Source organism: Coturnix japonica, unplaced genomic scaffold (assembly GCF_054131305.1).
Source record: "Coturnix japonica strain WE unplaced genomic scaffold, WE-NBRP24 Scf047, whole genome shotgun sequence".
Lineage (NCBI taxonomy): Eukaryota > Metazoa > Chordata > Aves > Galliformes > Phasianidae > Coturnix > Coturnix japonica.
The window spans coordinates 300328-322832 of NW_028188950.1; the positions used below are offsets into that span (position 1 = coordinate 300328).

The 22505-nt window shown below is 42.2% G+C and overlaps 5 protein-coding genes across 5 annotated transcripts; all 5 read left to right on the forward strand.

Moving 5' to 3' along the window:
• The first annotated feature begins 511 nt into the window (after positions 1-511).
• On the forward strand, positions 512-2082 carry LOC146752282 (obscurin-like protein 1). Its single transcript, XM_085532043.1, has 3 exons — positions 512-542; positions 609-884; positions 1775-2082. The coding sequence occupies exons 1-3, from the start codon at positions 512-514 to the stop codon at positions 2080-2082; spliced, it is 615 nt and encodes a 204-aa protein (XP_085388169.1).
• Positions 2083-5468: 3386 nt separating this feature from the next.
• LOC146752283 (obscurin-like protein 1) lies at positions 5469-6523 on the forward strand. Its single transcript, XM_085532056.1, has one exon. The coding sequence runs from the start codon at positions 5834-5836 to the stop codon at positions 6188-6190; it is 357 nt and encodes a 118-aa protein (XP_085388182.1). The 5' UTR covers positions 5469-5833; the 3' UTR covers positions 6191-6523.
• A 2403-nt stretch (positions 6524-8926) lies between these two features.
• Positions 8927-12446, forward strand: LOC146752284 (obscurin-like protein 1). The gene is made up of 2 exons (XM_085532057.1): positions 8927-9074; positions 12185-12446. Exons 1-2 carry the CDS (start codon positions 8957-8959, stop codon positions 12358-12360), a joined length of 294 nt encoding a protein of 97 aa, XP_085388183.1. The 5' UTR covers positions 8927-8956; the 3' UTR covers positions 12361-12446.
• A 1334-nt stretch (positions 12447-13780) lies between these two features.
• Positions 13781-15963, forward strand: LOC146752285 (obscurin-like protein 1). Its single transcript, XM_085532044.1, has 3 exons — positions 13781-13881; positions 14717-14985; positions 15629-15963. Exons 2-3 carry the CDS (start codon positions 14787-14789, stop codon positions 15961-15963), a joined length of 534 nt encoding a protein of 177 aa, XP_085388170.1. The 5' UTR covers positions 13781-13881; positions 14717-14786.
• A 1481-nt stretch (positions 15964-17444) lies between these two features.
• On the forward strand, positions 17445-22280 carry LOC146752286 (uncharacterized). Its single transcript, XM_085532055.1, has 4 exons — positions 17445-17553; positions 19233-19500; positions 19995-20056; positions 20260-22280. Exons 2-4 carry the CDS (start codon positions 19308-19310, stop codon positions 20464-20466), a joined length of 462 nt encoding a protein of 153 aa, XP_085388181.1. The 5' UTR covers positions 17445-17553; positions 19233-19307; the 3' UTR covers positions 20467-22280.
• The last annotated feature ends 225 nt before the right edge of the window (positions 22281-22505 follow it).

A 22505-nucleotide genomic window follows, 5' to 3' on the forward strand; every position in this document is an offset into this window, starting at 1 on the left:
TTGACTCTAGAGGGACTGTTCTTCTTTGGTCACCTAGTTTTAAAAGAATACATGGCTCCTGTCTATTACAATTTTTAACGAATTATTTGTTCACTGATGCCATAAATGTGCCTGGCATAGCAATTGGCCTTGGTATATGCAGTGACTGAAAGCAACAGTTGTTGCTCTAAGAAATGCAATACTAAGCTAGGTCTGCCTGTAGCTGACAGGCATCAGCTTGCTCCTCAGGCAGGTTCTGTGTGGATGGAATGAAGGGCATGAAATACTGATGTGCTCATCAAACGCTGCTTGGTAGCTTAGAGACAAGGTGTTGAATAGGTTTGTTCATGTATTGAAAACACGTTACTTAGCTACATTCATTTTAGCTTCAGAAGAACATGTGCAGAATACAGAATTGATTAGAAGAAATAAGAACTGTCTGCATAGAACTTACTCTTTCCTTACACAGGAGAATCAAGCACACGTTTGTATGTGAGTACCTCCAGAGGTGAAACTCGATCCCCCAGATGTAATGAGCAGAGACATTACAATCTGTTCTAACTGTATGTTAATGCTGTGCTGAATAAGCCTGAGTCAGGATGTAAACCACTTTCTCTTTTTTTCTTCAGATGAAGCCATTAATTTTGTCAACAAGCCCAAAACGACTCCAGAAATATCAGTCAGTCCTTCTGAAGACCTGGAGCTGGTGTGTGAGGTGTCAGCTGCAAGCGGAGCTGTCGTATGGAAAAAAGATCAAACAGAGGTGAAGCAGGACCAGAGGACAACCATCATCTCCCAGGGGACGCACCGCAAGCTCATGGTCAAAAATGTGACCCTGAAAGACCAAGGGAGCTACAGCTGTGAAACAAAAGATGACAAACCAACATTCCAAGTGAAAGTCAGAGGTGAGAAAATGCTTGGAAACCCAGAGATAAAGGAACGCTTCATTTTGTGTGTCTTTCATTTGGAGGATCAACTTACAGCCTCTCTGGTGCAAAACACTTTGGCTATAGGACTTTCTTTGTCATCTAGTGTCATAGCAACACTTTTCTACATGTGCTTTTCCATCCAGGAATGAATTACTGCAACAAACCATAGGCAAGGAGGGTAACTTGTGCAGCTCTTGTAGTCAGCTGGTGTCTGCAGGGTTACAGTGCAAGAGCACACCAGGCATGCAAGGAGTGAGAAAAGGGGAGGTGTTTGAAGAGATCTGGTTACAAAATTTGAATGACACAATTAGGTGGAAAATGCCACTAATCAGACTCATAAATGGCCTGGGTTGCAAAGCCCCACGGTGCTCATCCAGTTCCAACCCCCTTCTTCCTATGTGCAGGGTTGCCAAGCAGCAGCCCAGGCTCCCAGAACCACATCCAGCCTGGCCTTGAATGCCTGCAGGGATGGAGCATCCACAGTCTCCTTGGGCAACCTGTTCTAGAGGGCCGTTCCCTTCCGATTTACTGGAAATGTAGAGAGACATCAGAAGAAAAAAAGAGAAGGGAGGAGGTTCAGCAGTGCATGCAGGTGTTCTAAATCTCATGTCCAAATCTGCTATCAGAGTGCGAAATGTTTAGCTTTCTGATATGATATGATGTGATATGATAGGATATGATATGATATGATATGAACTGATATGCCTATAATTTCCCAAGGCAAAATAGAGGGGAAAGTATTTTCCTGTCTTAATGAGGCATCACAATGCTCAATGTGAAGGGCAAGTATAGTGAAAACGGGGAACTGGACTTAGCTCTGCAGCAGACTACAGCAAAATGGTGTGACTGTTGTGATGTCCCTGCAGAGAAAGAAGACGTGTTTACAAACAAGGACAAGGTACAAAAGGAGGTGAAGGCTGTACTGACTCAAAATGCCACGCTGAGCTGCGAGGTGGCCCAGGAGAAGACGGAGGTGAAGTGGTACAAGGAGGGGAAACTGATCACCTCGAGCAAGAAGTTCAAGGTGGAGTCAGAGGGCAAACAGCGTCGGCTGGTGGTGAGCCAGGTGGAGAAGAAAGATGCAGGGGAGTACAGCTGCGAGGCTGCTGGCCAGAAACTCACCTTCAAGATTCATGTAACTGGTAGGAAACACATTTTGGTTGATATTCTTTGATTATTCCATAGTCTGGCTGTGGAAACGTCTGTGTGAACGTGTCCTCTTTATTCTGACATGAAACTGTTTTGGGGAGGATGAAAATAAATGCTTACAAACATGCAGCTAAAATGATTATTTGTTTTTAACAGTGTTTCATCCAGCTCTTCCCCTAGGACTACTTTTATCATCAGCTGTCCATGGATGTCCAACTGTGATTTGTACAATGTGCAACACTGCTCTGCCAGTTGATATTTCAACAGTAGTAGTTACAGATCTCTACTGTGGCTGCACTGAGAAGGTTTGGTTGTTGGTAAAAGTAAGAACTTTTAGTCAGAGGCATTGCACTTGCCTTTGGTTTGTTGAATCCCATGTTGACGACCATTCGTTCCATGTTCTGTAAATGTAATGACCAGTCATGAATCCATTGATACCTTTCTAATTGTACATTTCTCATTAGTCTGAGAGTTTAGCACGGAGGTAGATCTCTCACTCCAGCTGCAGTAGAGATTGCTCTGGTGTCAGTATATTTTGCACAAGATCCGGTAAATTTTAACTTAGACTCCAGATAGCCATGGGCACATCAGCTGCATTCGGAGTGACCATTAGTGAGCTGGCTGATGACGAGGGTTTGTCTTCTGTTTTATTTGTAGCTGCACTCTACTGGTTTTTGCTCATAAGTCAACTTGTTCTCTGTTAACTTTACAGTTCTTGTCTTGTATTCTGAGCTGATCAGGACAGGGAATCTGTTTTCTCCTCTTCTTTCTTATGGCAGTGAACACATTGGAGCTTAATCCTGGTCAAGGTTTGGCATTTGATCAGCTATGTGGAGGAGCAACTGTACTGGGAGTCTACTGCCTTTCTGCTCACACAGACCTGGTGTCCTTGCAGGGCATAGCTTGCGTTCTGTTCCCTTGTAAAGGTCACAGTCTTTGCTCTCTCCATCTTGGGGCATTCTGCTCCTTCAGTCCCTGGTGTGCAATATATCTCTGCTCCTGTAGTAGACAGTTTTGCTGCTGCCTGTGGTGTAGACTCTAAACCATCAGCTCTTACTATTCCCACACCACGTGGATGTGATTCTGGGGCCTTTGGATCTGTTCCGTGAGTTGTGTCGCTCATGCTTTTGGCTCAGGAAACTGGCAGTTTCAGCAAATAGTGGTTTACAGAAAGGGTAGATTTGGGAGGTATCTGTCAGAGCAAATGAAACATGAACGTTGACAGAAAGACTATGGCAACAGCTGGAATCAACCAAGTTAATCCTCAGCAGCCAAAGCCAGCCCACGTCTTATTGCAGAGGTGTAGGGAGAAAACCCAGAAATGTAGTGCTTTTACACTTGAATTTTGCTAGCTGAGGGCTATTATTAGCTGTTTGCCTCAGAAACCAAAGGTTTTCTGTTCTCTTTCAGACCGGATGAGCTCATGGCTGCACAGGGTAATGTAATACCTCCTCCTCTGCCATACGTGGAGAGTGCTTGCTTAGCTACCGTTTCTCATGTGTACCACCGTAACATGACGTGCAAGTCCAGCCCTCACTGCAAAATGATGTGGTGTGAAAGTCAGGAGGGATTATGAGTACTCTTGGAGTGGTTGGCTCTTTCACTACAGAAATCCTCATCTTACTAGCTTCTCCCAAAGTGCAATGGCTTTCTGAGTCTTAATTTCTCCTCTTACCATTGCACTCAGAAAGCTTTTCAGGGTTCCTCTACCCCAGGGTTCCACTGGTAGCACAGAACAATCCCATTTTAAGGACATGTTGAATGTTAGGTGCTCAGTGTTGAGCATTATGGGACGCAGATTAGACCTTCTTGCTTAAAAGAAACAAGTGCTGCACACCTTGGAAGCCTATAGAAAACAAGAGTAAAAAGGGCTGATTCTGCCATCTCATTATCTCAGTATTTGTGGTGCATGCTGAAATCCTTATTTGAAGTGGGCCAAAGCTCCATTGCATTTGTGAGAAGTTTTGCATCACCTGGTTGGTCTAGGCCATGTTTGTTGTCTTGCTAATAAGCAACCCTTCTGATCTTCATCAAATCATTGTGGTTGGAAAAGACCACAAAGATCCCCACATCCAGCCTCAACCCATCCCACCATGCACACTGCCCACGTCCCTCAGTGCCACATCTCCATGGTTATTGAACACTTCCAGGGATGGTGACCCCACCACCTCCCTGCAAAGCTGTGCCACCACATCACCATTCCTCTTCAGAAGAAGTTTTTCTTAACATCCAACTTGAACCTTCTCTGAAAATCATCAGTCAAAACAGGGGCTGTTGAAGATGGGCGGAGAGAATGATGCTTCTACAGTCAGTACAAGCAGGGAGATCAAATGTAGAGTGTGTCAACTGCATTCTTGCATTGGCTTGCTGCCCTGCTCCCTCGCCTTCAGTGGACTGCAGTGCTGGTGGTAGAGCTGTGGTGTGAATCCTGGGATTGCACGTACTGCAACGGTCAGCAGCACAGGAACTTGAGCTGAACTTACCCTCCTGGGCAGCTGCTGCCACTCAGAATTCAGACAGCATGCAGAGGAGAAAGTCATGAAGGAAGGGAAAGGGATGGCAGCAGAAGGCTTCACAGAGTTACAGCGGGGAGGAAGGAGATAGGGGACAGGTCATGGAAGGGTTTGCCATGACTGCTGGGGAGCAGGAGCCTTCCCGGTCACCTGAGCTGGGTATGCCTGGATATGCTTGCATGAATGATCTGAATGAGTGGTCTTCCATGTCTCCACTGCAAATAAAAGGCAATGTCAATCCCCCTCACACCTGCTAGTCCTGCATTCATGCTTGGAGCCTCTGTCTTGGTATCAGCATCAGGTCTGTGGGATCTTTCCTGGGACCCAAACAAGCATAGGAAGCTTATTCAAAATTGAGCTGTAATTAGAAGCTGGCTAGCACTAGAGAAGTCCATGATGTAAGTGCGTCAGAAATATTCTGCACTTCTACAGCCTTTTGTAGGGCAAACCATGGAATAGAAATGGAAGCCCATTTATTTAGGGTTTATCTGTTCTCCCACTCCTCAAATAGGAACTAGCATGAACGCTCTCAGCAACCAGTTGTTGGTAAAAGGAGAACCAGATAAAACAGTCATTAAAGTAATCAATAAAAGATTCAATGTATCAATCGTTCCCACTTAGCAAAGTGATTAACTGAATCACCTTAACTGAAGTGTGTATGCCTAACTAATTACACTTGCTATCTCTCTGATGCTAACTCCATTTGTTGACACAAAGGGTAAGGTGGGCTTTAAACACTTTCTTCTATATGTGTTAGGTATTAAGAGGAGATGACCTCAGCCAGTTCTCTGAAGAATCAGGGGTTGCTGAGAGTACAAAACCATGCTTTATGCATAAAACTGAGCTACAAAATCTAATGTAGGCCAAATATTCACCATATTAAGGGCTATATCATTACCAAAGGGTAGAGTCAAAAGATGGTTTCTGCTCTTAAATTTCTATGGTTTCCTGATTTTGAGGTCTTCATAATTGAGCTGTACTTGGCTGATATCCAGTGCAGAGTGGAGCAATATCAAAAAGACAGACAGATGAAGATCTGTCATTGTCTTCATTAGAAGAAATCTGAAAATTAGGAGTCCAAGCTGATAGTAAAGACTACCCAGAGGGATGGGATGACCATAGGGACTGTGCTGAGGATGCATTATAATGTGTGATAAACACTGTGAAGCAGAGTTGCTCCAGGAAATGGTCCAATACAACATAGAAGCAACTTTTAATGTCTTCTAGTCACAAGTTGCTCATATCTAATGTATATTTTACCCAATGTTTTCCAGTTCAATTCCAGAAGCAGAGGATGCCTTTATCAACAAGCAGAAGGTGCAGAAGGAGGTGAAGGCTGCACCAACAGAAAATGCCACGCTGAGCTGCGAGGTGGCCCAGGAGAAGACGGAGGTGAAGTGGTACAAGGAGGGGAAACTGATCACCTCGAGCAAGAAGTTCAAGGTGGAGTCAGAGGGCAAACAGCGTCGGCTGGTGGTGAGCCAGGTGGAGAAGAAAGATGCAGGGGAGTACAGCTGCGAGGCTGCTGGCCAGAAACTCACCTTCAAGATTCATGTCACAGATGAGAGAAATTGTTTCGACTGTATTGAACCCCCCAACAAAGAAGGAGGGGAAAGTTAAGTGGTTTGACACATTTAACCCCAGCATTCAGTGATGTAGACGGTGCTTAAATTCTGTTTAATTTGTGTACATTCCTGTTTGCCTTCTGAAGCTATGAACACAGAGGACTTGGGTAGCCTCAGCTTAAGACAGGCTGGAAATAATTTGGGAATTTCCCTGGGGATCTCAAGTAGATGCAATGATAGCAAAATGAGAAGTCAATAATTACAGGGGAAATTAAAGAATATTAAAGATATCTTCAGGGCACAAGCACACCCCTGCAAATGCTTCTTCCTAAATAGTCTCAGAGACAGCATTTGGTCACAGTGCTAGAAGGCGGCATTGGTGGTTTCTATTAAATTAAAGAAACCTGCAACTAAAAAGGTTTTCCCATATTGTCTTTTGTTTTCTTCTCTATAGCAGGTACAAAAGAAATGCTTAAAAATAGAAAGGCTTCAAGCTGGTGCTTTTCATTCCAAAATGGAGGAAGACAGGCGTTCTATTTATGAAGAGAGTCTGATAAGAAAGTGGAAAAAGGCTTTTTACCAGGGTCTGTAGCAACATAAGAAGGGGCAATGGTTTCAAAAGTGAAGAGGGTAGACTCAGTTTGGACATGAGAAAAGTTCTTTATGATGAGGGTGGTGATACACTGGAACAGATTGTCCAGTGCAGGTTGTGGGTGACTCATCATTGTAGTGTCCAAGGGCAGGCTGGATGGGGACCCTGGGCAGCCTCATTTAGTGAATGATGTCCCTGACCACGGCAAGAGGTTGGACTGGATGATCTTTAAAGCTTCCTTCTATACCCAAACCGTTCTATGATTCCATAGGGGAAACCATTTTATTACTGCCTCTGAAAACTCAGGAGATATTAGAATTATTTTCAGAAATAAGTAGGTGAGAAAAATACATTTCCTCACTATGACTTAATCACAAACAGAATTTAACCTTGACCCCTCACCTGGCTTTTGCTGGCAAAGCAACTTACAACTGTCAGCTTGTTTGGACAATTTAATGCCTGTCCCCTTGTATGAAACAGACTTTTCAATGACTGCGTATGCTGGTGTGCTGCTGGACAGTGGGGAAAGGGGTGTTTTTTAATTTTTGAAGATTTTGGAACATGATACTGGTGGAAATGAAAACAAGTTTAGGGCTATCTAAGCTGTTTTGGTCTGGCAGGGAGGAAGTTCTTCACTGGCAATTGATATAGTTCAGATGTTGGCATTCAGTTCATAGCACTGTCAGGAAATGTGAGTGGGAAAGCTGTCCTCAACGGTACAGTCCAAAGACTAATTTGGGCATTTGGGGAAGGCTGTGTAGAAAAGATTCATGTCTTAAATGTGCCCATTTGCCTTCAATTCCAGAAGCAGAAGATGCTTTTATCAACAAGGAGAAGGTGCAGAAGGAGGTGAAGGCTGCACCAACAGAAAATGCCACGCTGAGCTGCGAGGTGGCCCAGGAGAAGATGGAGGTGAAGTGGTACAAGGAGGGGAAACTGATCACCTCGAGCAAGAAGTTCAAGGTGGAGTCAGAGGGCAAACAGCGTCGGCTGGTGGTGAGCCAGGTGGAGAAGAAAGATGCAGGGGAGTACAGCTGCGAGGCTGCTGGCCAGAAACTCACCTTCAAGATTCGTGTCACAGGTAAGACAGGTGTTGTATGAAATACAGCAGAGAACAGTAAAGTAAAATCTAGTTTCTATTATACAGTGATCCAGTTGCAGTAGTCTGTGCTGAGGTTTTTCCCCTATACTTGATTGCCTGGGTTTGTAGCAAGTATTTGGATTTAGTATGGCACAAAGACCTGTTTCAGTCTGTCTGTAGAATAATAATTACTGATATATGTACAGTGGAAGCAATATTCAAGATATTATTCAAATCTCTCCAGTGCCTGAGATCCCAAACTGTAATTCTTGTTCACCGAAACATTTGACTAAGATAAGTATATGCAGTGAGGCTGGAGTGCATGTTCTACGTGCAGCCTTTCGTGGCAGGAGAAGCAGGAACTTCTCCTAGTAGTACACTGACTTTTTACTATGCCTTTATATTGGAGGCTGCATCTGGATAGGTGAGTCTGCTACTCACAGTAAGAGACCTGGTAGAGCTGACTATTGCCAGAGCTCAAAGTAAGATAGATATCTGCAAATCACACACAAAGAAGAAAGGACTGCGTTGGTGAGCATATTTCCTTTGTGCCTTTGACAGTCACAGTTGTGGCAATGGTAGAGGCCATGAGGAGTCTGTTCAGGAAGCCAGGAGTACTGTTCTGGGTCATGAAAAGGCAGCCAGTGGTTTGACTATCACATGTTTATGTGTTTTGATGTTTCACAGTGGGTCTTAAGCAAAAGGAACTCAGGTTTTGGTTGCCTGCAGGTCAGATGTTCTTTTGGGTTAAATATGTTTGCATAGTGACTTGCAACCATGGGACTGGTGTTCAAGGACCCTCTTGGTTCCTTCAGTTCCTAGGTTCTTTCTTGCCTAGATTTGACACTTTGTTTCAACAGAAGAGCTGATATTCTCTATGAAGGCTATTAGTTTGGGCACAAGTGGTAACCTAAACCTGTTCCAACCTGTACATACAAACCTGCAAGATGGTCTCATTTCAGTCCTTCTGTTTTTCTTTTCTTCCCTCAGAGCCAAAACCTGTGTTTATAAACCAGGAGCAGGTGCAGAAAGAGGTGAGTGCTGCCCTGGCAGCAAGTGCCTCCCTCAGCTGTGAAGTAGCACAGGATCCAACTGGAGTAAAATGGTTCAAGGATGGAAGACTGCTTGCCTCCTCCAGAAAGTTCAGAATGGAATCTGTGGGCAAAACACGGCGTCTGGTTGTGGAGCAGCTGGAGAAGAAAGATGCTGGAGAATACATCTGCCATGCTGCTGGCCAGAAGATGACCTTCGAGCTGGAAACAACTGGTGAGCATTCAGAAATTCTCAGCCAGGATTTTGTAGCCTTGTTGTGAACTGGGTTTTAGGGTGAAATCTGAGTTTTCTTTGCACCTGACAGTGTGAGAATTTGCTCTGGCCCTTTGTGTACCTCCCTGGTGCTCAGTTGTTCCTTCCCTTACTTGGGGATAACGTCATTTATTCAAGGTGATGTCCAAACGGGCTTGTTAACAGTCCTCTGCAGTGCATTAAGCTCTCATATGTCAGCCAGAATATATGCGTGTTCTATAGCCATTCCTACATGTTGAAAACACTGCACTGTGCTTAAGCTTCAGCATATGTTCCAGTAAGTACAGTTCCATTAATTCTAGGGAATTGGGTGAATTAAGCATTGATCTGAAGGCTGCCTTTGCCCAGTGCAGAGATGGAAGGACTAATGTAGATTTGACTTGATATTTTCCCTTCTAGGATGGGAAGGAGCTCTGTCAAAGTAAAAAAGTGTGCATTACTTCCCAGGGAAATAAGAGAAGTCTCATTATTCACAGGCGGTGAACTCTCATTTTCTCTCTCAGTCTGCAACCAGGCTGGGTTGCTGTTTCAGTACTGGCTGTTTTATGCAGGAACTCTGCTCCTGAGGTTAATCCAAGTTGTATCCAGGCCCTTCAGAAGGAAAGGGAAATAGCAGCACAGAAATATGGTCTGATTCTGACATAAATAAGTGCAGACCTAGAGAGTTAAAAGGGATTGTGTGATGTTCAAGGGACTTTGAAGCAAAGATGTCCCCTAGGTAAGATTTGTGGCTGACATTCCCCATACATTGTGGGCACACAAGCTAAGGAGAGACTAGTGATGAGCATGCAGAGAAGCCAATGGTTCAGACAGGTTTGTAGTGACACGACATTGTAGAGTTCTGTCTAGTTCTCCTTGGCATAGTTTGGAAAATAAAGATGAGGAGATTGGTGGTAACCAATATGGCTTCCTCAAGGTCAAGCCATGCCTGACAAACTTGGTGGCCTTTCATGATGGAGTAACAGCATCAGTGGATAATGGGAGAGCAACTGACATCATCTACTTGGACTTGTGCAGAGCATTTGATCCCGTCCTGCATGACATCCTGGTCACCAAACTGGAGAAAAATGGTTTTGATGGATGGACCAGTTGCAGGATAGGGAACTGTCTGGATGGTCACACTCAGAGAGCAGCAGTCAATAGCTCAGTGTCCAGGTGGAGGGTGGTGTTGGGACCAGTGTTATTTAATATTTTTGTAGGCAACATGGAGAGTGGAATCAAATGCAGCCTCAGCAAGTTTGCAGATGACACCAAGCTGAGCGGTGCTGTTGATGTGCTAGAGGGAAGGGATGCTACTCAGAGGGACCTGGACAGGCTGGAGAGGTGGGCCCTTGGCAGCCTCATGAACTTGAGTGTGGCCAAGTACAAGGCCCTGCACCTGGGTCAGGGCAATCCCAAGCACAGGCACAGGCTTAGAGGAGAATGATTTGAGAGAAGCCTTGACCCTGAGGAGAAGAGTTGGTGTGGAGGGAGGTGTCCCTGCCTATAGCAGGGGGACTGGAACAAAATGACCTTAAAGATTCAGTCAGTTCTATTGTTTTTCTATAATTAATTTTGCTTGAAAGGTTTTAGAATAAATGAGATTCTGGTTTCCATGAAAACTGTTTGCAGGGAGCTCCATTGTAGCTAGTAAGTCTATCTTTAAGTTCAAGGGCAATAATGCATTGACTGTGTTGAAGAGAGAAATGACTCAGGAATGGATGATGGTTTAGAATAAAACATAATCCTACTTATTTTCCAAGCAAATATGTGTAAGGAAAAGATGCTGCACTCAGTTCTGGAAATACCCTGACAAATATATCTCTAGTATTTCACAGCTGGAGATATCAAGATTGTTAAACCACTGGAAGATGTGGAAGTGAATGAATATGGGAGTGCATCTTTTGTCTGTGAGATTTCACACGATGAGGTTCAGACCCAGTGGTACAAAGATGACAACAAGCTGAAGGCTGATGACAACATCAGAATGCGGCAAGATGGTAGGGTGTAAGAGGGAGATCTTTCTCCTGAGTGGGGGGTGGGTTGGAGATGAAGCAGAAAGGACATCTGAAATGAAGTGAAGAAGGTTCAGAAGGGAGTTCCCCTTTTTTTTTGGGACTGAGGTTAGGGTGGAACAAGTGGCATGGACCAGCTAACATCATTTGCAAGAATGTCAAAAAAGTTGAACGCCACCAGGACCTTTGACAGAAATAAAAACTCCTACCTACCTACCTTTCTGCCCACAAAATATCCAGCTAGTCTTTTGGGTTTTACTTTTGCTAAGTAGAACAGATTATTTTCTTACGAGTTTGATTTTCTACTTTTAAACTTCAGATTTGTGTTTGAACGTTGAGGGATAAAAAACATAGCTTGACTTTTTCTTCATTTTCTCTGTCTGTTTGAAAAGAACACAGGGTTTTGGTTTTGTTTTGTTTTTTTAATATATGCAATATTAGGGTATATATATGATGTTAAGTGTGATAAAGAAAAGGGAGACATTTGAGTTAGCACACTACTCAAGAGTTCAGTCCCCAGCTTTGCCACTGTTACCATTATAAGGGCAAGAACATCCTGGAAAATGAATTTCTCCTAAGTAGAGTCATTACATTTGAGCTACAGAGACCTTTACTAGGTGAAAACTTGTTGTTCAGAGCTAAGTTGCTGTATTTAACCAAAGTAATTATCAATGTCTGTGTTTCATTGAACCTCTTTTCCATTTCGTAATGCGAGGAGTTTGATATTGGGATGGGAAGGTCATGGTTTGATTTGGATGTTGGACTGGGAATCAGAAGATCTGGACTCTCTTCAGGTTGTCAGTCTTATTGTCTGACTTCTTAACAACATTCCTTTCTTTAGAATATTATTTAATGATGTTTTAAGGCATTTTGAGCTGATAGGTGTAGTGTTCATGTGACTTCTTAACAACATTCCTTTCTTCATATTATTTTTTAATGATGTTTTAAAGGCATTTTGAGCTGATAGGTGTAGTGTTCATGTGCAGTTATGCTGATGTGAGTAAGTAGGGTGATAATGTAAGGGTTTTTTACATTCCTTCTACATCTCTGCTTTCTCTTGTTCCATCCTTCTTAAAGAGCAATCCATTAGTCTAATAAAGGAGCTGTGTGATGAGGATGTGACTGAGCCTGAAAAAGCCAAGTTTGAATGCGAGATATCCATTCCTTCTGTGAAACCTCCCAAGTGGTATCTACGTGGGGAAGTCTTACAGGCTGGCAGAAACTTGATTATGCAGCAAGAAGGCACCATCTGACCATACCGAAAACCACCACTGATATGACAAGCACCATTCAGTTCTCAATTGGCAAATCAAAATCCACAGCCAATCTGCTTGTCAGAGGTAACATATCCTGGCTTGGTTTATATCATGAAGATGAAGAATTAATTAACGTACAGCCTTCCTTCACTGGGGTCTTTGAAATATTGTGTGTGTGTCTGGAGGGTCTGCTCCATTTCCAGTTCAAAGTCGTTGGACACTAAATGAGACAGCTGCATCTCAGTAAAAGATCTGTTTGAATAGCTGTGATGTGCTTACTATTCAGATCTGCAGAGCTGAGGTTTTGTCCTTGGCTATACCAAAGAAGTCAAATCAGGTGAAATTAATTGTATTTCTGAACTAGACAAGGTTAAGTTTGGTAGCACCTAAATTTGATGCAGTTTGTCATTGATTTCACCTGAAAGAAACTTCCAGGTTTTTTATCTGCTGTTGTCCCCAGCGTAAGAGTCTCCATTCACACCCTAAAGTACTTGTTATATTTTCAACTCACTCTTATTTGAATAAAAGCCTCAACTGGGAGCAATTTAATAAGCACAGAACAAGAGCTGGACCTTGCATTTGGTAGATAATATACAGTATTACTTTATAGAAATGTAGTCAATGGCATTCCCTATAGACAATCGTTTGTTTTATCTTTGGAGTGGTTCAAAAAACCATTGTGAACTTGACATTATTAGGAATGGAATACACGCAAGAGACTTTCCTCTTCTTCCAATTGTCCTCATCCTTTCTTCTCTTCCACCCCTGCTTTGCAGATTACCATATACAAATCACCAGGAAGTTGGAGGACAAGACAGCTTTGGAATGTCATTCTGTCATCCTGTCCTGTGACTTCAGGCCTTCTCCAAAGGTTGTGAAATGGTTCAAGGGCCACACACTCATCAAGCCCTCTGAGAAGTACAAGATCAAGAGGAATAAGCATTCAGCAGAGCTCAAGATTCTGAAGCTGAAGCCCGATGATGCTGGTGTGTACAAGTGCAAGGCAGGAATTGCAGAGACTGAGGCCACGCTGACAGCTGAAGATATGAGCAGGGAGGGTGGCCTCTTCCATGTCCTATTTCACCTCAGACTTCTCGTCTTGAGGTTGATTTCTGCCGTTCTCTCCTGCTAACTTTATAAATGTATAGTCTTCACTGAGAAGATTACACAAAGATCATCTAGTCCAACCATTCTACCACATCCCAGTATGATTTATAGTAACAGTGGTAACAGTTCACCTTGTTTCCCCACAGCCTGCAATGTAGAAGTAACGAAGCACCTGCAGGATGTGGAAATTGAAGAAGAAAGCTCTGCTGTCTTCTCCTGCGAGCTGTCTTATGATGACGAGGACGTGGAATGGTTCCTGAATGGCAACCTCCTTTACACCAACAATTACAGTGACATCAAGAACACTGGCAATTGCTGCACAATGACAATGAAGCAGGTTAAGCCTGAGGATGCTGGCACAGTGACAGTGAAGTCAGACAGGGTGTCAGAAAGCGCACCTGAAGGTGATAGGTGGGTCTGATCACACCCCTCCTGGATGTAAGAGATGCTAAGGAGCTCCAGTTCATTCTATTGTGCAGCAGTCCTGCTTCTAAAGCTCACCTCTCTGGGGCTCAGATAGCCACCAAAGTCATGATGGGCTTTCTTCCAGTGATTTATGGAATTAAGGATTTATGACTGCAGGGAGAGATCATTCAGTGTGTGTTTTGCCTCTGGGATGACTAATGACCAGGCTGTGAGCAACCTGATCTAGCTGTGAATGTCCCTTTTTATTGCAGGGGAGCTGGGCTAGATGGCCTTTAAGGGTCTCTTCCAATTCTAAGGATACTGTGATTCTAATCTGCTCTCCCCTGCAATTAAGCTCTTTTACTCTATGCGCTCAGAGTTTGAAGGATTTCCTCTTTCTCCTTACTTTTGCATTTGGTGGAAGTTTTTTCCCCAGTATAAAAATCTGATGTGTGAAATAGAAGACAGATAAGAGTAGTCAATAATACAGGAAAATCAAAAGTGTTCCTCTTAATCCTGTGGCCTGCTGTATGAGCTCTGCTCCATGTGAGGGCAATGCCAGCTCTCCAGCTTTAGAAGAGCTGCATCCCAATTACTTCATATGATATCAGTCCCACCCAAAGCAATGCAGGCTGTCCCTCCTGTTCCCTGTATTCTCCTACTGATTAGTTCAGAATTCCATAAAGCGTATTCAGTCAACAGACATGAAACCGCTTTAGGTTCTATCTTGGTGTCGTCAGTAGTGGTGAAGATTTATTTATCCCTCTTTAAAAATCTGAAAGCAACTGGAAATGTCTGATCTTCTGTATCATGTTGTTCTGTTTTGCCTGTTTAATTGCAGAGAACCCTGCTGTCTTCATGAAGTCCTTGGATGATGTTTTTGGTGAGGAGCGGGGTGTGATTAAATTGGAATGCGAAGTCTCTATAAAGAGAAGGTCAAACCAGTGTGGAAAAAGGACGGTGTTGTGCTCCCTTCTGGCAACAAGTATGAACTGGTACAGTCTGGGAAGACCCTATGTCCCCTTATCCATGACCTCGAGATGTCAGATGCAGGTTTCTATACCTGTGATATTGGCACTGATGTTGCCAAGTCAAAGGTCGGCATTCAGGGTAAGTACTGTGGAAAGTAAAGGAGTGCTGAAAGCACATTCAGTGTGGTCACTATGTCTTACACCTATTCCCCCTTGAGCCTTAATAGTTTCTACAATAGAAGTGTATTACTGCAATTTAGTGCAGTGATGTCTGGAAAATTCCCATTGCTTTTGATGTAAATGTATCTCATTTTGCCATGGAAATCACCAAACACATCAAGAATGTCCTGGAAATATTTCCTTTCTAAACATCCCTAAAATGGAGAAATGGTTTGAACACCAGTAGGGGTAGGATGGTAACAAATGAGCTAATAGAAACAGTTAATTTCTTGTCATAGGCAAAACCCTTTTTCTCACGCAGCATCTTAGAGTTGTCCTCTCTGTTAGGTTTTTCCCTCTGTAGCTCATTGAATCTTCATTCTGCTCCATGGACTGAGCTGCTCGCCTTGTAGTTCTTCCAGAGCAAAGACAAGAGATTCACGTCTCTTTTTTTTATAGCTTTCTGGTAATTCTGAGTGGAGAATGTCTTAGAGAATACATCAGTAAGGAACACAGCCATGTTCTGCAAATCCTGAGTTAAAACACCAGTACTGCTACTCACATATGTCACAAATGCCTTTTCTCCATATAAACCTCATACTAACCTATCTCTTATCTTCCAGAGCTGAATATTGGCATTACCAAACGGCTGAAAAACACTGAAATCCAGGAGGGAGAAGATTGTACTTTTGAATGCATTCTCTCCCATGAAAGCATTGATGAGTTCAACTGGACACTGACTGGAAGCAGAGTGGAAAGTGGTGGGCGATTTAAAGCTTCTAACGTGAGTCGGAAATATACTCTCATTATCAAAAGTGTGACTCCTACTGACACTGAGGAAGTCGTTTTTACTGCCCGTGGTCTAACCTCCAAAGCCTCTCTGTCTGTGAAAGGTAATGAGATGGGAGAGATTCTGGGGTCTGATTCCTTCAACTGTCTTCTGATAAGATTGTCGTGAGAGCTAACTCATAATATGGTTAAAGTGAATAGCAACCTTCTACTTGAACCTTGAAGCACTGAGAATTTCTCTTAAAAATAAGTAAAAGGAGGAAACATTTTACACAAATGTGAGAACTACCCAAAGCACTGGGGTAGTGTTGGCAATGGTCATCTCACTACAGCTTGTTCCATTAACAGTAAATCAGGAATGATCTGTTGAGGGAACTGAGGGAGCAAAAATCCTCTAAGTATAAGCTGAAGGGATGGCCTTCACATCATCTAGCTGTACAACAAATTCCTATCTAGAACATGTGCATCTGAGAGCATCATCTGAGGCTCCCAGTGTGATGAGTGGAGAGAAGAGAGAGGCAGTTTTCAGACATGGTTCATCATCCTCAATTGGGTAGATTTAAGAGAAAATAAATGCTGCCTGGAATTCTATTGTCTGTACTTTGCAGATTACTGCTGGCTGTAGGATGGCCTCTGTTGCAAGTGCCTCTCTAACTTATCTCCAGCATGTAGATGCGTGTATTTTGAGAGAGGCATCCTACCCTAAGTGTATGTTACTCAAAAAGCAATGTTTTCTTCCAGGAAAACCTACTGAGGTTTCAAAACAGCTGGAGGATAAGACAGCAGCAGCAGGGCAGGACATCAGCCTGAGCTGTGAGCTGTCAAAACCGGATTTGAACATCAGGTGGTACAAGGATGGCAAAGCAATCAGAAAAAGCCAGAAGTACGACTTGCAGCAGGAGGGAAGTGTGGCCATTCTGATCATCCATGACTCTACTGCCAAGGACAGTGGGGAGTACCCCTGTGAGACAGAGGACTCCATAACAAAAGCCAGGGTCACTGTGCAAGGTGAGTTGAAAAGCACACTGGGGATGGCATGTAGAGAAGTCGAGGTAAATATCTGCAGCCTGTGGGTGATGTTTTTCTCTTCTGTTTCCTTGAGCAGGATCAATTCTTAGTTTTCAGAAAATATGATGGATTAAAATCTTTTCCTTAAAATAATCTGGAAACTGAATGATTCTCCAGTGTGATGTGGATCTGGGCAGCCTGGTCTGGTGGTTGGTGACCCCTTGGAGGGGGTTTGAAACTAGATGATCTTTGAGGTCCTTTTCTACTCAGGCCACTCTATGATTCTGTGATCATTCTATGATTCTATGATCTTGGGTGTTAGTGAGCCAAGAAAAGATGGCAATCTGAATTAGTCTATATTGAATATGTGTAATCCAAACTATATGCAGTTTATCAGATGAGATCCTACCAGCGCATGTATAATGGTATTGAACTTTCCAGATATCTACTGGAATTATCAAACCTATGTAAATGGGTGGACTCTGTGGTCTTCTTAGACTCTTTGCATCTCTATGTGATATTCTGAAATGAGGGCAAAGGAGATTCAGGACACCTCTGTATGCTTGGGACTTGTTGGGGTAACAAATCCCTTTGTCCTACACCCTCATCCTTTTTTTTTTCCTTCCAGAAAAACCTAATTACTTTATCAAGGAACTTTCAGATGTGAAAATTGAAGAAAGTGGAAGTGCACTTTTTACATGTCAGAGCGAGAAAGCCGCATCCTTCGTCATATTATCAAGACATTATCCTGGTAGAATTTGTACATTTATGGCAGGTCTTTGGGGCTGCAGCTGTCTGGCCTGAATAGCAGTTCACAAGCCATGCACAGAGCAAGCTGCACAGAAAGGGAAAGAACTACCGACTAGAGCAGTGCTATTGAGAACTTTATGTATCATTTAAAAACCAAAAATGCTGATGTACGGTGAGGCTGGTGACCCAGAAATCAGTGTGAACTTTCTATCTCTGACCTTTCTGAGTTACAAATAGTCCTCCAGAGTTCTAGGCAAAAATTCCCTTATGCTGCATTCTGGGTAGTTGTCACGGTTTAGACAAAAATCTACCTGTGTCCGTGACAGGGGGGCCGCAGGCAAGCGAGGTGCTAGAAGGAGCTGAACCTCTGTCCCAACTACTTCAGAAGCAGCCCAAACCCCCTCATACACGGCTAAGATCTCCTTCTCAGTTGGAGTGTAGCACTCCTCTGACCCTTTATATGCTCGACTCCAAAGTCCCGGGGGTTGGCCTTGGGTTTCTCCTAAAGCTCTTTGCCACAAACTCCAAGTGGGACCTTTCTCTCCAGCAGCAGTGTAGAGGATGTTCTTTACATCCTGTCCCGTCCGTACTGGCCCCAAGGCCACGGCACGGGCTATCTCTTGTTTTCTCTGCTCAAAAGCCTGCTGCTGCTCAGGACCCCATGAGAAATTATTCTTCTTCCGTGTTACCTGATAGAGGGGGCTCACTATGTGGCTGTAGTTTGGGACATGCATTCTCCAAAAGCCCACTACTTCCAGAAAAGATTGGGTCTCTGTCTTGTTGGTGGGAGGAGACATAGCAGTGATTTTGTCAGTCACATCTGCTGGGATGTGTCGATGCCCATCTTGCCATTTTACACCTAAGAACTGGATTTCCTGTGCAGACCCCTTCACCTTGCTGCGCTTAATGGCAAAACCAGCTTGCAAAAGAATTTGGATTATCTGTTTTCTTTTCTTGAAAATCTCTGCTGCTGTATGGCCCCACACGACAATATCAACAATATACTGCAAGTGTTCAGGAGCAGTAAAAGTATTCATGCTTTATATGACGTTATGATGTGGAATACTGATAGCAAAATTACGAAATTATTAAACCATGACACCCTGGTATTTTTCTTTTTTTTTTCTTAAATATTTTCCTTTTTACTATTTAAATGTTATGGGCACATCTTGTAGAAACACAAGGCTGTTTACAAAGAAGTGCATGCTGTGTTGCTGTATGATGAGCAAGATACATCTATTCTTCATCTAGCTAGAATAGTTGCTGAGCCTTAAGAACAGTTTCAGAAAGCTTTGGGAATTTGGGCGTTTTCCTTGTTTCTGCAACACAAAATGAAAATTTACGCTGTATACAAAGAAAAGGGGAGTCCAAACTTGTACGTTAAATTTGAAGGAGATCAATCTGGGGTAATATTTAAAAAAAAAAAAAAAAAAAAAAAAGGGGGAGTGTGGTCATCAAATACTATAAAATATATTAGCTGTTACTAGAATGCCACTTATCTTCCCCCCATACGAATCACTGTCATGTTGTATGTAAATTTGTGAGGTGGGTTTTGAAGCTGAAATTAAAAACTTCTTGTATGGCTGTCTTCATAGTGGCTATCCAGACTATCTGTAGAAATAACAGCTATTATGTAGTCAGCTATTCACCAGTTTTAACTGATTATAAATTACGTTTCAGGGTGGAGAACATAGCATAGTGCCTGACACCTGTGTTGATCCTGAGGGCATTCTTGATTCTGTGCATTATGATGTCATGGAAATTAAAGAGCAAGCTGAGGCAGCACATAGTTCCATTGTATCCCTGGGGGACCCGAAGGAAGATACTGGCTGGTTTGAAAAGCAGCTGGAGAAAACTAACTTTGAACTGATGGAGACCAAAGAAGAGCTAACAGAGAGAAACACCAAACTACTTAAAACTGAAGAAGAGCTGATGCAGAAGAACAAAGGTGAGTTATGCGATGTGAAAGGTAGAAGACAGAAATAGTTCATTAATCTAAAATAGAAATAACCAGTTTGAGTAGGAGTTAGAGGAGATGTTCTACCTTTGGAACCATAGCCTGTAGATAAGTGATAGTTTGTTCCTTGTGTATATTCAGGTTCAGCAATTCCACGGTTTTTGGTTATTTCTTTTCTTTTTTCCCCCTCTCCTTTAAACTGCAACGAGCAGCTTTACGCTTTCGTAAGTATGGGGTTAAATGTCTATATCTTGATTTTTACTTTTATATTGTAATCTCTACTCTTCTTTATGTCTTGTTGATGCAATGTTTTCGTTCCAAGAAATATAGAAAACTTTTGAATCACTCCCAATAAGTGAAGACCACATGCAAATTAATTAATCTGTTCAAAAGCTACCTAAACGTTAGAATATCTGGAAAAAATGATTACTTAATAAACTATCTATTGGCTACTTATGTAATACAACCTTTTCTGTGTGTTACAGACTTTGAAATGCAGGTGATTAAATTGGATGAGTCTGTTGAGCAACTTAAAGAAGCAACTGAGGTAACTTTATCAAGAAGATGTTGTGTAAAATTGTTTTAATACCAACTTGTGGTAGCTTAAAATGCTATTCCAGTAGGCTCCATTAATAGATTTCTTACCGAGCTTAGATTAACTGAATTTGCCTTTAATGCATTGTGTAATTCAGCTACTTAACACTACATTAGAAACTGATGACTGATTTTTTTTTATTTTTTATTTCCAAGAAAATGAATACACAAAATGAAAGGATTCGAGAGCTAATGGACATCGTGGTGCAGAAAGATGACATTATTACAGAGCTACAAGACTTAAAATCTCATTTAGAAGAAAAAGTAAAAGATTATGTGAGTTTTACACATCTCCGTATCCTTATACAAAAAAAGAAAAACACTAATTCTATGCTTGTAATCAACACATTTTTGGAAAAGTGATTTTCTGTATGTAGCTGGTACTCGCTTGAAATTGTAAACAATTCAAATTTATCTGAAGGTAGTTGTTGTTAACACAAACAACAAAAATATCAGTGTGTTCCACTAACTCCTGCCTCACACTCCTACATCAGAGGAAGAGCAACAGTAAAAGTATGTTGAGTAGAGTTGGAAGTACAAGTAGGAATGGTCAGGATATCTCCACGTTCTATGCAGTCCATAAAACTTTATCCTGACTAATGTACTGCCAGCTACTGAATATGTGAAGACTAGCTTGATTAAGTATGTGTGCATACCACTTCTGGTGGTTTTTGTTCATTTTTTGATGTTTGGTAGCCTGAAGTAGCTCTGAAAACATTTATAGTTAATTCTGTCACTCAGATCTCTAACCTTGTAAGCTTAGCAACTTGACCCTTCTTAGTCTTTGACTGTCTGCATCACTGCAACTTAGTATTTCCATGGTATTAAAGCTGACTGTGATGAGTAGTCATGTCCTCACCTATTACTTCTTCCAAGAACAAGGCTCCAACTCTATCTGTGAGATTGTGTGGCCTGAACACTTCTGAGGCTTTTCTTTTCATAAGTTACTAAAGATGAATAATCAGTCCTTGGCAGTGCCAGCATGGCTTAACAATCGTCATCTTGTAAGTAAGGAAGCTTCACTTGTGGTCAAGGACACAATCTAAAATATGCGTGACAGAGCTGACTAAGCTTTAAGGTTGGATTATATCTGTCACGATGAAAGTGATTTTAGCAGCTTAGCAGAAGTGTGATGTGATGAACTTGTATGAGAGCTGACCATTTGCTCTTTGACCATGTTTGTAATTTTGTTGACTTCTTGGAAACAGGAAATTCTTTGATAAACTGCTAAACTCTTGATTGTGTGCAAGTCTTTTACTTTGTAACCTGCTAGGCTCTTGCTTTCCCTTGTATACTCTACCGAGTATTGCACTTGTCATTATCTGAAGGTGTACTTGTTCTGTCTTCTATTGAGATTTGTAACTGATGTCTATAGAGTCACCGGGTAAATATTTTAGCTGTATGGTTTTGTGTAAATATTTGCCTACAGAAGATTACTGAGACTTAAGTGCTCCTTTTGTTAAGCTTCAATGTAACTGATCTTATATCAATACAGGAAAAGACTACCTACCATTTAACTACCATTAAAGCAGAACCGGCAGAAGAGAACACTAATAAAGGAACTGAAAGCAGCCAATTTTCAGTGCTTTCAGTTAAAGCACTGAAACAAGAGAAAACTGAGTTGGAAGTGGGAAGAAAGCGCAGTACTGATGAGGATAAGCCTACTGTGGAAGAGCCACCTCCAAAGAAAGGTACAGTTTCTTCCATCGTTGAACAGGGTGTCTTCCAAAACAATAAATTGCTTCCTATTCCGAATCGGAAGCAAAAGGCTGTGAAGCGCGTACCTTATGGTATAAGGAGAAAAGCCACTGTGTTAAACTGTAAATAGAAGTAACTGTTATGTAAATATCCCTTTTTCAGAAGGTCCTATGCTGTTCATTTTTGAATGCTTAAGAATAAAAGTTTTTTGCACTATTTTTTTCCTTTTTGCTGCTTTTTCCTCATCTGTTGATGCACTTGCAGATTTGGTAATAGTTTTAAAGCAGTTTCTTTAGGATTGTTTCAACTGCTGTTGCTGATCTTCTGAGTAGCATCAGCTGTTCAAGTGCTTTTTTTTGTTTGTTTGTTTTGTTTTTCCTGAAGCAACTATCAAAATTGTTGATGACCTGCTAATTGCTCGCTCATGGGCAATATTTGAGCAAAATGGTTTGGATAAGCTCTGATGCATTTAACTTCACTTCTGGGCACAGCTGAGCATCAGTGTTCCTAGAATTACGGAAGGCATATACAATGTAGAAGGGAAAATCTAAAACTTAGCTGTAGTCCCTTCCTTTCTTGTATTCCTCTTGCAAAATATGTGCAAGGGAGAAAGTCAAGGCCTTCTTTGGATGAGATGCTGTTCTTGGATGATTTGTCCCTGCTGCCTTTATTTGGCATAAATATTGAATCCTAATGTGACCACT